Source organism: Plasmodium brasilianum, chromosome 11, assembly GCF_023973825.1.
Source record: "Plasmodium brasilianum strain Bolivian I chromosome 11, whole genome shotgun sequence".
NCBI lineage: Eukaryota > Apicomplexa > Aconoidasida > Haemosporida > Plasmodiidae > Plasmodium > Plasmodium brasilianum.
Window position 1 is genome coordinate 1296800 of NC_090124.1, and position 19051 is coordinate 1315850.

Here is a 19051-nt window from a genome sequence, read left to right on the forward strand (position 1 = left end):
CATTCATAAGTGTATACGAACAATTTAGGTACATTTTTTTTTTTTTTTAAATTCGATTTATTGGAGTATATTTAATGCGTGTAAAGAGGTAGATAAATGGATGTACATAGATAAATGCATATGCGCACAGGAGAATATATATATATATATTCATATATGTAAGAATGTATGTATATTCACGTATGCATAAGAAGAGCAAAATATATTACAGCATTCGTTTGGTAACAGAATTCATCGAAACAATAAACAACGTGTTCTTTGCAAAAGTGTGATGCGACCTTAAAAAATCAAATTAATTTTCCTATTTTTAATTGAAAATAGCTTTCATAAATTAAGGAATATATAAAGCGTATAAGAATGTGATTAGAAAAAAAAAAAAAAAGAAAAAAAAAAGGGAATGTTAGTGAGACAAATACTCTGGTGTTTTATTACATTTCATTATTGTTGTTGTAATAAAAATGTAAACAAGATTGATTTTATATTCCAACGTGCCTCAAAAATTAATGTAATATGTGGCATATATGTCATATATTTAATGTATTCAAAAGTAAAAAATAATATAAATTAAGTTAAGTAAAAAATTATATATACTTATGAAACAGTAGAGTTTTAATAACTATTATATTTTAACAAAGACACATTTATATGCCCAGTGCAAACTTTGTAAAAAAGTGTGCATGAAAAATAAATTTACCTCTTGAAAATAATGAAAGAATGTTAACAAGTAAAACAAAGTAAATAAGTAAAAAAGGAATAAATAATAAAAATAAAAAAAAGCATAAAGATAATTTTAACATTTTTTTCATTTAATCTTACTTTTTATTACACATGAATGTGCAGGAAATAGGAAAATGCAAAATAGAAAAAAGATGATATGTTCAGAAAAATAGTTAACAAAAAAAAAAAAAAAAAAAAAAACTGTACATATATATATTAATATAAATACATGCATTTATGTTCATCTATGTATATATATCCCTCTTCTGTCAACATCTTAAGTTAAACAAACATGTATAAATAATTTTTATATAAATATGTTGGATTTTCATTTATATTATGTACTGCACATATATTTTTTTTTTTTTTTTTTAATGTAAAGCTTTTTTGTCTTTTTCTATAAAAAAAGTACCTTCAAACGTTTTTTTCTTTATTTTTAATTTTATGTGTTACAAAAACAAAAATATTGTACATAGATTTAAAAAAAAAAAAAAAAAAAGAAAAAAAAAGGTTATAACATTTCAAAGAAAGTTCTAGGGCAATTTCTAGGTTTAATATAATTTATTTCTTTTTGTTCATATATAGATCTCCCTACTCATTTTTATTTTTATTTTTTTTTTTCTTGCATGTTCATATTTATTAGCTAAAAAAATAGAACACTATTTGTAATGTATATCGTTCATTAAAAATTATGATAGAAAGAATATAAAGACCTGGAAAGTCAAAAATACACAACAATGTAAAATTGAATATATATATTTATACTCATATATACATGTATATATTTATTTATACACATATATATTTTTTTATACATATATATATATATATGTTTATACGTATATATATTTATATATATAAATTTATTTATTTATTTATACATATTTATGTAGGAAAGAAATGTAAATATAAATATACAAAATGTTATATCACATATGAAGTATGAACAAGACCTTAAAAGATATTCACAGATCTCAATTAGTTAACCTAATTTGGCGTGTTCATTTGATTTTATTGCTTATTAAGTTTAATAAATATTTAATTAACCCTTATTCTAAGAATTATTTTATTTTATTTTTTACCTTGTATGTGTGTGTGTGTAAATAAAATAATTTATTTTTACTCTTTTCCTATTTTTATTTTCTTACGTTTTATTTTATTTTTTAAATATAAGTACATCTATTATAAACACTATATGCTACATATTAATGTAGATCCCCAAAATGCTTCGTTTTTCTTCGTTTTTTATCGTTTTCGTTTCATTTTTTTTATTCTTTATAAATAAAAATGCGCATATCAATTCAAATAAAATTTTAAATATGTATTAAGAACATTTTAAATTTCATTCCCTTTAAGGTACACATGAAAAATGGATGTGTTATAAGGGTACACTATATATATATATATATATATATATATATATTTCTTTTTTTTTTTTTTTTGTGGGTTTGTCTGTAAAAGCTGTTATGTTGTTCATATCAGCAGCAATATTTTTTTATGTTATTCTACTTCATAGAAAAATTTATATTTACAAACTTTCATTTGAAAATTTTACATATATTTATTTATTTATGTATTTATTTCTTACTTATTTTTGCTTAATATTTTAATGTTTAAAAAGTATAAGTCTTGAAATTATAAAAAGAAAAAAAAAAAAAAAAAAAAAAATCCACAGGAATATTAATCTTACATCTGTGTTTAGCATACTATTTAATTTTTGTTCTTAATTATAACTGTGTAAATACGATAAGTAATTATTTTTATAGTTGAAAATGCACAAAAAAAATAGAAAATATCATATAATATATTTTATATATCCTTTTTTTTTACATTAGAAATTTTTTTAAAAATAAGATATAAATGATATATGCCCTAATATTATGTGCGTTTTTTCATAGAACCATGAAAGTTATCTTTTGCCCTATCTTATTTTCGATTTCATTTGCACTGCATATATACGTACATACTCACATATGTATATATATTCCTGTATACATATATTCGTAAGTACATATATCAATACGTTCGTATATTCATACTTAGAGGTATTCATATATACATAAATACATACATAAATACTTAAATTCATACATATATATAGATAATTACCTATACATTAAAGCATTTATCCAATCTCTTCCTTTTCTTTCTTTTTTTTCTTTCACTCTCTTGTGTGTTATTTACAATTCATTTTAGCATGCTACATTTTTTATTATAGAAATTAACAATGCTATATATATTTTTTTTTTTTTTCTTTGTTGCTTATATATGTATAGTAAAAAACTATTTTAAAAAGAGAAATTAAAAAACCATAAAATTATTTTTATACCATTTTTAATATACCTAGAATTTTTGGTTCTGCATATTGTATGTGTATTAAGTATCCTTTTTGCATTTAATATTCCTTATCCGTGTAAATTTATTTTGTGAATTAATGAACTTATATTTATATATTTATATAAAAATCATTTATATATGTGTATATATAACTATTATCTCTTACTTGTTCATATTTACGAAAATATATATTGTTATTTTTTCTTGCTTTTTTTCTATTTCTTTGTCTTATTAAATAAAGCATGCACCAAAGCAAGTATGGACAGCATATGTTGTTATATTGCATTTATGTTAATACAGAGATTAATTAAAGTAATGTTACATATTGCACTTTTTTTTATAAAAAAAGTATATGTAGATTTATTCTCCCACAACTTGAATTAGTTTATTTTTCTATTTCAAATGATAATAAATATGTAATCTATATATTTATCTATGTCTCTATCTCTATATCTATATATACATACATATATATATATATATATATATATATACATATATCTATATCCTTCTATATATCTAAATAAGTATCTAAATATATATATAAAATCTCTAAATATAAATATATAATTATAAATATATGTATACATATGTAGCTATGTATATACAAACGTATATGTAAAACTTATATGCTTATATATTTTATATTACTTAATATTATGATGTTCTAGAAATTATATATTCTAGAGTATCAATATTATTTTATGCATTTTTTTATTTTTCTTTTGTCGATCATCATTAAATATTTCAAAATTGAAATTAAAAAGGTTAAATATATTTTCATTTTGTACTAAATTTTTTTTCAATATAAACTAAAATATACATATACATATATATATATATATATATATCTTTATTTATTTTTTATTAAAGATCTTTTTCTTTGTTATGAACTTTTTTTCTTCTTTTTTTGTATATTTAGAACTACAAAAGTTAATAATCATAACCTAAGAAAACTTACAATCTTTTTAATATTTCCTTTTTTTCCATATTTTGATATTACATAGAAATACATGTTTTTAACAGTTGCAGAATTTTTTATTTCTTTACCCCAAGAATTTATACATAATATGGAAATAATGATTGCATTTCCTGTTTTTCAAAATTTATTGTTGAAGTACAACTTTAATTTAATTCGTAATATCTAAATACTTATATATACATATAATTAGATCTATGTACATACGTACATACATACATACATATATACAAATAAATAAATAAATATATAGGCTTATATATACATGTGCACATAAACAAGCGCCCTCACACAACAAGTATACGTACATGTATTGATATATATATATATGTATATATGTATATATATGTATATATGTATTTATAATTATATATATATATATATATATGCAGAACTTCTGTTTTCAGGCATCTTTTAATATATGTTGTATGTGTAACACCTATATAAACATTTGTAAATAAATGTATATTTATATATTAATAAATTTTCAAATTATACGAAATGCCAGCTAGTAAAAAGTGAATACATATCTTTAGTTACATTTCTCACTTTTTTACTTTTTCTTCTTATTAAATTTAAATTTAAATATAATGCAGTTTATCATATATAATAACAGCTTTAACGTGAAATATATATTTTTTCTTTTTTCTTTTTCCTTTTTTCCATTTTTCATTTTCTTTTTTCCATATTTCATTTTCTCTATTCTATTTTTCATTTTCTTTTTACCGTTTTTCATCTTCCTTTTTCCGTTTTTCACCTTTTTTTTTTATTTTTTATTTTCTTTTTTCCATTTTCCTTTTTTTAATTTTAGCAAAATTTTGTATAAAATGTTTTTTAATTGTTTAGAACAATAATCTACGTTAGTCTTACAAAACTATTTATTTATTATTTATTATATATACTCTATATACATTCATTTATGTATGTATAGCTGCTTATTAAGTTATAATTATGAAAAGCATATATATATATATATATATTTTTTTTTTTTTTTAATTATTATGTTTCTTACATTTTACATATTTATGTAAAAGTAAAACAAAATGTTATAAAGACATTACAACGCAAGACATATATCAGTATTTTCTTTATTGTAATACTATATATACTTACAAATTAATAAGTATATTGTCTACATATCAAGGTACGTATGAACGTACATTTGTAAATATGTATATATAAATCAGTTCAATGAAATGAGACAGAAAAAGTTGTAGTTTTATATAGTACTAATAAAAATATTATAACATTAAAAAAATGTAATTTTTTTTATTAAATATGTAAGAAGCATTTATATGTACAAATAAGTTTATATGTACATGTATATATATGTATGTATATGTATATATGAGTATATACATGAGTATAATCATATGTAAATGTGTATGTATTTTTACATGTGCATGTACATATATATATATCCACATGTGTATATATGTGAACACCTGTACAGAAAAGCATGAACTTGTGTACAAGTTTATTATACACAGTTGTTTTGAAATTTTAACAGATACATTCTATTTTTCAAAGAAGCTTTTTTTCCTTTTTTTCTTTTTTTTTTAGTTATATTTCAACTGATGTATAAAATATAAAATGATTATGTATTTGTCTTTTTCTTCGTATTATAAACCATTCTTTTTTTCCAGCTTATATAAATAGAAGGTTGATATTTTAATTAAGTGAAATATTACGGAACATTTTTGCAAAAAAGCATATATTGTATATTATTACTATTTTATTTTTAATTTGTTTTTTTGTTCATATGGTCGTTTTGTCCTTTTGTCAATTTGTCCTTTTGTCAATTTGTATTTTTGTCCTTTTGTCACTTTGTCACTTTGTCATTTTGCCAATTTGTCAATTTTTCCTTTTTTTTCTTTTTAAATCAAATAACTCATAAAAATGGAAAACCTTTTTAGTTCATCCCTTATTGCAGTATAAACCAAAAAATAAAAAAAAATGAATATCATAGAAATGACATAGAAGCTTAATTACATACTTAACACATAGTACAAACATACATGAACACATTATAAAGAGTTACCTACATTCGTAAATACATACGTACTTATATTTTTGTATGTACATATATATATGTATATATAAACGTAAGTATAGTTGTAGCAAGCATATTTTCTTAATTTTACAAGTCATAATTATTTTTGATTCATATATTTTTGGACATGTCATAAATTTATAGAGTTTTACTTATACCAAAAATATTAAATAATAAAAACATATTTTATATTATCATCTTTTTTTTTTTTTTTACCTTTTTTATTTTACCTTAGTTTACTTTTTTTTTTATTTTTTTTTATTTTTTTTTTTTTTTTTTTTTTATTTTTTTTTTTTTTTTTTTTTTTTTCTTTATTTTATGTTTTTTTTTTTCCTTTTTAGAAGACGGTAAATAATGGGAAAAATATAAACTCTAATGATAAAAATAAGAAAAAAGAAATTATTAAAAAATGCTCTGAAGATTTTTTAAGTCAACGGAATATCAGTAACAATAATAACAACGATAATGGAAATAATAATGATAATTTAGGTAACGACACAAGCATTAATATGGATAGCTGTAATAATAATAATAGCAGTAGTACTAATAATAGCAGTAGTACTAATAATAGCAGTAGTACTAATAATAACAGTAGTACTAATAATAGCAGTAGTACTAATAATAGCAGAAGTACTAATAATAGCAGTAGTACTAATAATAGCAGTAGTACTAATAATAGCAGTAGTAATAATATGAACAAAAATAATAGTAGCAATAATAGCAATATTAAACATATGAGCTATAGTAAAAATAATAAAACTATTTATGATGCTAACCTTAAGAGTGCGTATAATATTGATAATGCACGCTTTGATATAATAGCGTCGAAAAATTATTATGAAAATACTAATATCGAGGAGTCGACAAAAAAAAATAATTTCGATTCATTGAATTTAATCTCAAAAGAGTATAATAGTAGCTATTATTATGATGATACTAAATGCAAAGGAGATAAGGTATTTTTAAATAATAAATTGTCTACTGATAATAATGAAAACATAAAAGTGAACGCAAATGATAATAAAAATAAATGCACGAACGAAAGCGAAAACAAAATTTTTGAAAATTTTAAACACGACATTATAAAAAGCAGTGATGACCTTGATTATCATGGCTTTACCCTAGATAACAATTATTATCAGTATAAAAATAAAAACAAAGTGAGTAATATCGAGGAACAAATAGATAATGATAAAAATGAAATTGATAATAATAAAAATGAAATTGATAATAATAATAATTTAAAAAACAACAGTATTATAAGAAGATTGTATTCTAATGATTCAAAATATATTATTAAAGATCACATTGCAAGTCATTTTCGCGCATGCAAACAGGAAAATAAAAATAAAGATAACAATAATATGCTACTTTTAAGAGATATATATAAAAAACATAGAAATCATATTGTTTATAGCAGTGATTTATTAAATAACTATTGTTTACATGAAAAAATAAACTTTTCAAATAATCAAAATAAAAAAAAAATTCAAAATAAAATACATAAACAAATTCCGAATGATAATAATACAATAAATAAAAACGACTATTATAGCAATATAAATAATAACTTGACAAAAGGTATGTCAAATTCTGAGCTACTTCTTAATGAAAGTAAAAATAATGATTTTCTCTCTGAGCACGTTAAAAATGCTCAACATTTAGATGAAAACTCTAATGCGAAATCCTTTCATATCAATACAACTCGAGGCACAAGCACAATTGGAAGCACATATTCGAATAGAGAAAAAAACTCGATTAAAGGCAAATATGCAATTAGCGGTACAAACACGATTAGAAGCACAAATACAAGAAGGGGTGCAAATACAGATATATATTTAGAAGAGGAAGAAATAAACACAAATGAAAGTAAAAATAAAGATACAGATGAAAATAAAAGTACAAGAACAGATGAAAATAAAAGTATAAGAATAGATGAAAATAAAAGTACAAGAACAGATGAAAATAAAAGTATAAGAGCAGATGAAAATAAAAGTACAAGAGCAGATGAAAATAAAAGTACAAGAACAGATGAAAATAAAAGTACAAGAACAGATGAAAATAAAAGTACAAGAACAGATGAATGCACGAAAAATACTATTAAAAACAGAAACATTGAAAAAAAAAATAATAATACTGATTTGAATACCAAAGGAAATTTAAGAAAAAACAACTATATTAATTATTTAAAAATTGCAAATATTAAAATAGATAAAAGAAAAAATTTGGGAATTGGAAAAAAAGATAGTAGTCATATTATTAAATCATATTCTTTCAAATATGACAATAGGAGGACAAAAGTTAATCGGATCAATCTCACATTAAATAAAAAGGCTTATGTAACTAAAAACTTTCAAATTATTGCATCCAAAGGGGAAGCATATTTTGGTGAACTTCTAAATAAAAGTAAAATAAAAAAAAAAAATAATAATATGAATAGCAATAGGAACATTAAAAATAATAATACAAATAATAGTAATAATTTTAGTAGTAATATTAGCAATAGTAATAATAGCAATAGTAATAATAGCAATAGCAATAATAGCAATAGCAATAATAGCAATAGCAATAATAGCAATAGTAATAATAGCAATAGTAATAATAATATGAAAAATTGGAATGTTACAAAAAAAATTATTCCCAGAAAAGATGAGGAAATAAAAGGGAAAGATGATAATAATAATATATTTAATAGTGAAAATAATTTTAACAACTGTAATCATTTTATTATTGGAAATGATAAACAATCGTATGAGTTTAAAAAATGTGAAAATAATTATGAACGAAGAGAATATGCTAATCTGGATTTTTTCCCCTTTGAAAGTATAAAAAATAAGGAGAAAAATAATGAAGAAAATAATGGGAATCCTGTTAGAGGGAATGATAAAAGTGGAAAATTAAAAAAAAGCAAATTTTTAGAAGAGTGTGAAGAGAAAGAAGAGTGTGAGGAGAAAGAAGAATGTGAGGAGAAAGAAGAATGTGCACAAGGTGAAGAAGGGGAAGAAGAGGAGGATAAGGATGAGTATGAAAATGAGAATAATAATTCAAATACGGATGAAAATGCAAATGAAGAGGATAATAAGGATGATACCGAAAATGAGAACAATTATGAAGAAGAAAGAAAAAAAAAAATTGAGAATAACAAAATTGACTTATCGAAATTACATTACGGAAACTCCTGCATGTATTATATGTGTAATTTAAAAAACAATAAAACAAAAAAAGATAAAATTAATTATAAATTTCAAGAGGACAAAAATAATTGTAATTACGTAAAAAATAGCAATAATTATATGTTAATTAAAAAAAGGAATGATAAAGTTAATAAAATACAAAATTGTGGTGTTAACGATGAGTTAACAATATTTACAGATTTTTCACCTGAGTTAGCAATGGAAATTTTGAACAAAAAAAAAGATTTAAGCTTCTCATCGAAATGGGGAATCAACTGCGAAAAAAACAATTGTGTTACAAGTAATATTATCAGTACAAGCAATACAGTCAATACACATAATAATTGCATTGTGTATAAATCTGTTAAAATGGAAATGAGAAAAGAAGAGAAAGAAGTGGAACAGGAACTAGAAGAAGATGCTAAAATAAAAGTGGGAAAATATTGTGCCAAGAATGACGTAAAAAAAATTAATGGCGAAATACATGAAATAAAAAAAGGGCCTACAGAAAGCCATGCGCAGGACTTCAAAAGTGCAACAGAAAAAAAAAATAAATATTATACCGATAAAAACGCAGAAAGAAGATATTACTATCCTGGTGGGAGAAAATATAAAAATAATAAAATTAATAATATTAACAGCAATAAAAATATAAATAATAATAATATTAAAATAAATAATAATAATATTAATAGTAATAATATTAATAGTAATAATATTAATAGTAATAGTATTAATAGTAATAATATTAATAGTAATAATATTAATAGTAATAATATTAATAGTAATAATATTAATAGTAATAATATTAATAGTAATAATATTAATAGCAATAATATTAATAGTAATAATAATAGTAGTAATAATAATAATAGTATTAGTAATAATAGCAATAATATTAATAGTAATAATAACAGTAGTAATAATAATAATAGGAATAATAATAATAGTAATAACAATAGTAATAATAATAATAATAATAGTAATAATAATAATAATAATAGTGTTAATAATATTAGTATTAATAATAGTAGTAATAATAATAATAGTATTAGTAATAATAGCAATAATATTAATAGTAATAATAACAGTAGTAATAATAATAATAGGAATAATAATAATAGTAATAACAATAGTAATAATAATAATAATAATAGTAATAATAATAATAATAATAGTGTTAATAATATTAGTATTAATAATAATAGTAATAATAATAATAGTATTAATAATAATAGTACTAGTACTACTATTACTACTACTGCTACTAATAATAAAAATAATAATTGCAGTTATAATAGTGATACTTATAATGTGTTTGACACCAAGGGAGGGAATACGAACTGGGAAAGTGGATTATCTCGCATGAGTGTTAATAATATCCTAGAGGAAGAAAGAGAGCTAAGAAAAGAAAAAATTCAAAATAACCTGAATAAATCAGTAATAACAGTTGAAAATTTGGAAATATCCATGGAAATAAATAAAAAGGGGGATAATAATAATGAAGATGGAGTAGGCAGACTTAAAAAGGAAACACAAAATAATGAAAAGGGTAATGACAAAAATATTGAGCAATATATTGATAGATATAGAACTAAATGTAATGAGAAAAAATGGAAAAAGAACAGCGAAAAAAATAGTGAACAATATAGAGATAAAAATGGGGATAAAACTTTTAAGAAAAAAATTGAAAAAAATAAAAATTGCAGTAATAGTGAAGAAATTCTCACAATTAGACAAGAGCAAAATGTACTGAAATATGGTACGAGTTCAGGAAAAAACGTTAATGTAAATATTGAAGGAGTAGTATTTCATGATAGAAAAGTAAATGTACAACAAGATGATTATTGTTTATTAGAGGAAGAAAAAGCAGATAAGTTAAGCAAAGGAAGGAAAGAAATGGAAATTGGAAATTACAAAATTTTAAAAAATACACGTGTACGCGAAAATTTGAACGTAGAAGATATACGGTTACCGTATGATCATGCTCATAATAATGAACAAATTGGAAAAGAGGAGGAGGAAGTGGAAGAAGAGGAAATGAAAGAAGAGGAAATGGAAGAAGAGGAAGTGGAAGAAGAGGAAATGAAAGAAGAGGAAGTGGAAGAAGAGGAAGTGGAAGAAGAGGAAGTGGAAGAGGAGAAAGTGGAAGAGGAGAAAGTGGAAGAGGAGGAAGTGGAAGAGGAGGAAGTGGAAGAGAAGGAAGTTGAAGAAAAGGAAGTTGAAGAAAAGGTAGTGGAGGAGAAGGAAGTGGAAGAAAAAGAAGTGGATAAGGAGTGCAAAATAGATAATATACAAAATCATATTGATTATATAATGAAAAATGATGACATTGATTTTTCAAAAATAAATATTAAAGCTAACGAAAGTTATGTTAAAATAAATTTTTTTCTCAATGAGTACATATTAAAATATAAGGAATTTCACAATAGCGATTTATTATTTTGCTTCGGAGAGTCCAGTGAAGAAGATGTAATATCGGAAAAGAATTTGCTCAAGGAGAGTGATACCGACAGTGGTAATGACAATGGTAATGATAGTCGTAATGGTAATGTTAATGATAATGGTAATGACAATATCTTGCGTAAGGGGAATGACAAAATACTGGACATAAAGAAAAAACAATCCTTCAATCCACTAAATCGGAAAAAAATGAAACAGCAGAAAAATAGAAAAATTAATTATGATGCTGTAGATACCATGTGGCAACCACATTTTCATCCACATAATAAAGAATTTCGAGTAAGATATAGATATAAAGGAAGTATGAGGTTAAAAACTATTTCCTGTAAATATTTTGGCTATTTAACAAGTAAAAAGATTTCTATTTTATTCCTGTTCAGGTGGATATTATGCGGAAAATATATTGCGCAAAAAACGAAGAGATCGAGACTAAGTATTAGCGATATAAATGAATATAATTTACCTGAACTTTTATCAAAGAAAAGAAAAAAAAGAAGAAGTAATTACATGACAGATGAAGAATTTAAAAATTATGAAGAAAAGAAAACAAAAGAATTTTATGAACATGTATATAAAATTAATAATTTTCTTTTAAGTAATTATAAAGATGATACTTTTATTAGTAAGTTGAAAAATATTATAAATAGTTGTGACAAACAATTTAAAAAAGAGGAAATCTTAAATATATTAAATGAGTGTCTGCGAGATAAATTAACAACAGAAAAGAAAAAAGAATATTTAAAACAAATTAAAAATGAAAAGGTTATTAGAAAAGTCGCTACTTCTATTGGCCAGAAGCGTTTTAATAATTGTAACATAGATGATAATAATGCTACAAATGAAAATCAATGCCATTGTGCTAATGGCACTGCAAATGATGATGAGAGTTGTAGTGCAAGTGGTGGAGCAACCAGTAGCGGTGCAATTGACGGTGCAACTGACGGTGCACTTAACGGTGCAGTTGACGATATAGTTGACGATATAGTTGACGATATAGTTGACGATACAAGAGATAATAACTTTGATCGTGAATATTGCAACAGAACAAAAAGAACAAAGACACCGTTGAATAACGAGTGTAATAGTAACTGTAGTAGAGATAGTAGTAGTAGTAGTAGTAGTAGCACATTTAATTACAATAAAAAGAGGAGAAGAATTACACAAAAGGGAAATGTGAATAAAAGGAAAAAAAATAATACCAATGCTTTTTGCAGTAGTTTTAATAATAATAAGGAAAAAATTGTACTTCTGAATTCGAAAAAAGAAAAAGAAAATTTCCCAAAAAAGATAAATAATAGTTATAATAATAAAATTGACATTCATAGAAAGAGGGAACGTATATCACGAAACACATGCAGTAGATATAATTTGAAAGAAACAAAAAAACTTAAGGATGATAAAAAATTATTAGAAATTTTAGATAAATCAAATATTAGTAGTACATTTGGATTTAGTGAAAAAAGAAGTCATGGGGATTTTACTAATGGTCTAAAAGTAAAAGCGTGTGAAAGGATTTTAAGGGCGAACCGGAGTGTTAATAGTGGAAGGGAAAATAGAGAAATAAATGATGGAGGGAATAGAGGAATGAATGGTGGGGGGAATAGAGGAATGAATAGTGGTGGGAATAGAGGAATGAATAGTGGTGGGAATAGAGGAATGAATAGTGGTGGGAATAGAGGAATGAATAGTGGTGGGAATAGAGGAATGAATAGTGGTGGGAATAGAGGAATGAGTAATGGAGGGAATAGAGGAATGAGTAATGGAGGGAATAGAGGAATGAATAATGGAGGGAATAGAGGAGTAAATAGAGAAGATAATAACGGCTGGTATAGCGGCAAGGAAGGCAGCAGTAGTTACGTTAGTGAGAATTGTAATAGCAACAGAAATATAAAATGTGTAAACAGTGTGTGTAGTAATAGAAACAGTGGAATGAATATGAATAGGGAAGATAATCTAAATAGTTATGATCGTTATGATCGCTTGAAACCACAAATTTTCAATAAAATAATTAATACTTCTTATGCTGAACTTGAAAAGTTATCCGATAAGGAGGAAATTGAAGAATATTACAACTCGTTAATAGAATTAAAGAAATGTTTATATGTAAAAAGTACACATAATAATAGCAGTCTGGACAAAATAAAATATTTGAATATTAATGATTATTTTATTGAACTATTAAATAAGGAATATTTTTCAAGTAGGTGTGATATGAATATAAATTCATTTTCATCTAATAGAAATACAAATGCATATGATGCTTTTCTTTTTGCCATTTACCCATCGAACACTAAAGATGTTAACTACTTAAATAATCAATTTGAGTCAAATTTTTATAATAAAGAAAGAAAGATGTTACGAATTATGGCATTACCGAAAGACGGGTCTACTTTTAACGACAGCTGCAGGTTGAACAAGACTGACAATTGTTATCGTAGTGACAATCATAGTGGTAATCTCAGTTACAATCCAAATGATAATAATTTTGACAATCCCGATGACTATCATAGTTATATTCGTAGTGGCAATTCCGTTAGTTCGTACCTTAATTTAAATTACGGTAATAATAATAACTCAAAAAAAGTAAGTAATGTTTCTACGTGTCCAAGTATAGGAAATAATTTCCTTTCGATGAAATCGATTCGAACGGAAGAAAATAAAATATTGTCCTGTACTGGACCAAATGGAGGAATAAAATGTAGTAAATATGATGTAATTGGTGTAAATGATGTAAATGGTGTAAATGGTATAAATGGTGTAAATGATGTAAATGATGTAAATGGTATAAATGGTCTAAATGATGTAAATGATGTAAATGGTATAAATGATGTAAATGGTATAAATGATGTAAATGGTGTAAATGATGTAAGTGATGTAAAAGCCATTAATGATGCGCATATTACAAGTGATAATAAATTAAAAAAAAAATTACAGAATGTAATTGATGTGAATGAACGCCTCGATTTATTTAACGTGCGCTCAGAAGAAAATTATTGCCAGTTAACATATTCTGACAGGATAAATAATAATTTTTTTTATGAAAATGTGCAAAATGAAAATAATAATAATAATAATAATAATAATAATAATAATAATAATAATGATAATAATAATAATAATAATAATAATAATAATGATAATAATAATAATAATAATAATAATAATAATAATATAATTTACAATAAGAAAAGAAATAGCTATGACAGTGGTAATTTCCGTTTAGATAGCTCTTCCGTCCCTGAGATTTATGCAAATACAAAAATATTTTTAAAAAAGGGTAATAATATTAAAGAGTGCAATAAACTGAACGCGTTGAACGAGAGGAACGAGAAGAAGGAGATGAAGGAGAGAAAGGAGGAAGAAGTAACATACGAAAAGTTAAGTGCCAATTTTTATGTACCTGAAGAATGCCATTCTGTGAAGAATAACGTTAAAAAGAGTGAAGTCTGTTCAAACAGTACGTATCATCCAAATGGTGTGCTTAACCCAAATGATGCAGTTCATCCATGCGGTGAGGTGCATTCCAAGGAAAAAAAAGAAGATTTGGAATTAATTTTTAACTTGAAAAGTAAAAATAAAATACTATCAAACGAATGTATGAACGATATAAAGGAAATTTTGGAAAAAAGTAAATATATGAATGAAATGAATTGTGATATATGTACTGTACATAAGGAAAGCTTGTTACCGGAAGGAAAAAACGATGTGTCTTGTTTGTGTTGTACGTATATTAATACCATAAATAATGAATTAAAAACAGGATATAAAAAAAAAAGTATCAACGCAGGTGGCAAAAAGTTCAGGAAAAAGGGGAACGAGAACGTCTTTCCTCGTATCCCCCTTCACAACAGCATAAATATTATCAGTAAAGAATGCAGTAAAGAAAGCAGTAAAGAAAGCAGTAAAGAAAGCAGTGAAGAAAGCAGTAAAGAAAGCAGTAAAGAAAGCAGTAAAGAAAGCAGTGAAGAAAGCAGTAAAGAAAGCAGTAAAGAAAGCAGTAAAGAAAGCAGTAAAGAAAGCAGTAAAGAAAGCAGTAAAGAAAGCAGTAAAAAAAGCAGTAAAGAAAGCAGTAAAAATGGTAATAGCAATAATAATAATACCAATGGGGGCAACAGTAGTAGTATTAATAACGATAACGATAGGGGTAATAATGACAATGGAATGTTAAATAACAACTGCAGTAGGAACGACAAAGCCTACAGTTATTTCGATCCTTATAATATCTTGTTAAATGTCCTGAATAAATCCAACTATGCAGATGAAACAGAAGAATGTGCAGTAGATGATAATATAATTGAAAAAAATATTGCAAAGGCTTATATTAAAGATTATGTGAATAGAAATAAAGAAAAACCAGAAATTTCTTTTAACAATAGTAGGATTAATAGTACTTCCTTAAATGATTGTTATAATATATGCGATCGTATTTATAATTACATTATTGACAGTGGCATTCGTAGTATTATTTATAACAGTGCAAAAATTGGCAGTGATGAAAATGATAATGGAGAGGAACAGAAGCTGCAGGAGCAGCACGTGGAACGGGAAAACGCCAAGGAAAGTAACAACGAAGATTGTAAGAACCGTAGTAACAATACCATTAAGAACAATAATAGTATCAACAATATCACTATTAGGAGCAGGAGCAAGAATAATATTTGTGATAGTTCTGAAGGAAGAAATAAAGGAAAGACACTTATAAGTTTCCTTTCTCAAGAACTGGTTAACTCAACGGAAATTTCTGATTTTGACTTAACATATGGTAGCAATGTTTTTCAAGATAATATCAAACATAGAAATAAAAAAATACAAAAAAAGGAAAGGGAAAGGGAAAATCCTAAAATTGAAAGTTCATGTATTAAATGTAATTTTAATAGAGAAATTGACAATTTATTTTATAGCAACAGGTACAGTAACACATCGAACAATGATAAATCATACCATGATACATCGCACATTGATACATCGCACATTGATACATCGCACATTGATACATCGCACATTGATACGTCGCACATTGATACATCGCACATTGATACGTCGCACATTGATGCATCGTACATTGATACATCGTACATTGATACATCGTACAATGATACTTTGATAGAAGGGATACAAGAGGAAAAAGAAGCGTACGAAGCGTATGAAGCGCAAGAAGTGGGAGTATATGTCGGTGAGCAAAGTAATAAGCACAGGTTATCATCAAATAGTAATTCCCAGTTAATAATTAATAAAAAAAATTTTGAATTAATAAAGAATTTTATTAAGCAAGTGAAGGAAAAAAATTGCGATGAGTATATAAACGCAAATGATGTTCATGATAATAATAAATGTAATGATGGAAATAAAGAAATTATAAAGTTCAGTGATAATCCAAACGACCTTTACGATGATCTAAATAATAACAATAAGGTTGACATAATAAATGACCATAGTAATAACGTTAATAAGAAACTTAATCAGTTTCATAATAACAAGGATAACGAGGATAATAAAAGCGAATATAACAACAGCCGTAGGAATAATGAAAGCGCAAATGGCATACTGCAGTATTATAGATCATTAAAAGAAAATTACTATAAATTAAAAAATAGAAATAATTTGAACAGAATATTAATTACTGACTCGTTAAATAATAATTAACAATAAAAAGTATTAATAACAGGGATTTTAGCTAGAAAAAAAAAAAAATAATAAAATAACATTTTTTTTTTTTTAATAACCCTTGAATATATGTACATATACATATATATATATATATATATATGAACATATATATTATATAATACGGTATAACCCCGAACTTGGCTAATAAGAAAATTTAGCAGAAATTTCGATTCGAGCATAATAACAGAGGCTATTATTGTGCACCCCCTTCATATATGATAATTATTTATCCAAAAAATGAGCATAAAAAAGAAACATTGCAAAACAGAGTATAGCAAAGTATAAGCAAAACAGAGTATAGCAAAGTATAAGCAAAACAGAGTATAGCAAAGTATAAGCAAAACAGAGTATAGCAAAGAATAAGCAAAATATAACATAGCAAAGATGAGCAAAACTTAGCATAGCAAAGTATAAGCAAAACATAACATAGCAAAGTATAAGCAAAACATAACATAGCAAAGATGAGCAAAACAGAGTATAGCAAAGAATAAGCAAAACATAACATAGCAAAGATGAGTAAAACTTAGCATAGCAAAGTATAAGTAAAACATAACATAGCAAAGATGAGCAAAACTTAGCATAGCAAAGTATAAGCAAAACAGAGTATAGCAAAGAATAAGCAAAATATAATATAGCAAAGATGAGCAAAACGTAGCATAGCAAAGTATAATAAAAGATTACAAATTATAATACAGTAATACGCAGCAAAATAAAAAAAAAAAAATTTTTAATATGTGCAAGTTTTATTCTCAAATGAAATTTAATTTGCTCATTATTCATGTAAAACTGCATTTACATAGTTGTATATTTGTATAACACTATGTACACACATTTATGAGTTGCATGCACAGGTGTATATGATGGATACACATAATATGTGCATGCAATAACGTAAAATATGATCCATCATTTTTTTTTTTTTTTTGTTTGAAGTTCATATTTAACAAAATATAATTCATATACATAATACATTACTGCATGACAAAAACATTTGTTTCGTCTAAATGATAAAATAGTAATAAAATAAAAATGAAATAAAATAAAATAAAATAAACACAAAGTCACAAAATAATAAAATAATTAATTCATCATTTTGTGTACATTTTTTTTTATTTTCCCGTAAGAGATTTTGTTCAAAAAAAATTGTATATTCTTTAAATATGAAATACATACCCGCTTTGGCATATAAATATATATATGCTTATATTTGTTTATATATGTATATATCTGTTTTCCCTTTTATTTTTTCTATTATGTGAATATTATGTGTATACGCATGATGATGACTACTGCGAATACAACATATATTATGTGCATGTGCACATATCTCATTGTACATTTATATATATATATACAATTTATATTGACATATAATATATATATAAAATATACATTTTATTTATTTATATATTTATTTATATATTTATTTATATATTTATTTATATATTTATTTATTTATATATTTATTTATTTATACATGTATGATCGGAGGTATACGTTAGTACGGGGGACGAAGTGCATTACGAACTTGAACTCATTGAAATTTCTCTTAACTTTTTTTTTTTTTTTTTTTTTTTTCTTCAATAATATTATTTCCTTTTTTATTTTTTCCATCTTATTTTTCGTATTTTTCTTATCCTTTTTAATTTATTTTACTTTAAT

General features: G+C 24.1%; 1 protein-coding gene across 1 annotated transcript; it reads left to right on the plus strand.

Moving 5' to 3' along the window:
• Positions 1-5932: 5932 nt before the first annotated feature.
• On the plus strand, positions 5933-17365 carry MKS88_003745 (uncharacterized protein; the record flags this gene model as incomplete). Its single annotated transcript, XM_067216866.1, has 2 exons — positions 5933-5965; positions 6428-17365. 2 exons carry the CDS (start codon positions 5933-5935, stop codon positions 17363-17365), a joined length of 10971 nt encoding a protein of 3656 aa, XP_067072557.1.
• Between the last annotated feature and the right edge of the window lie 1686 nt (positions 17366-19051).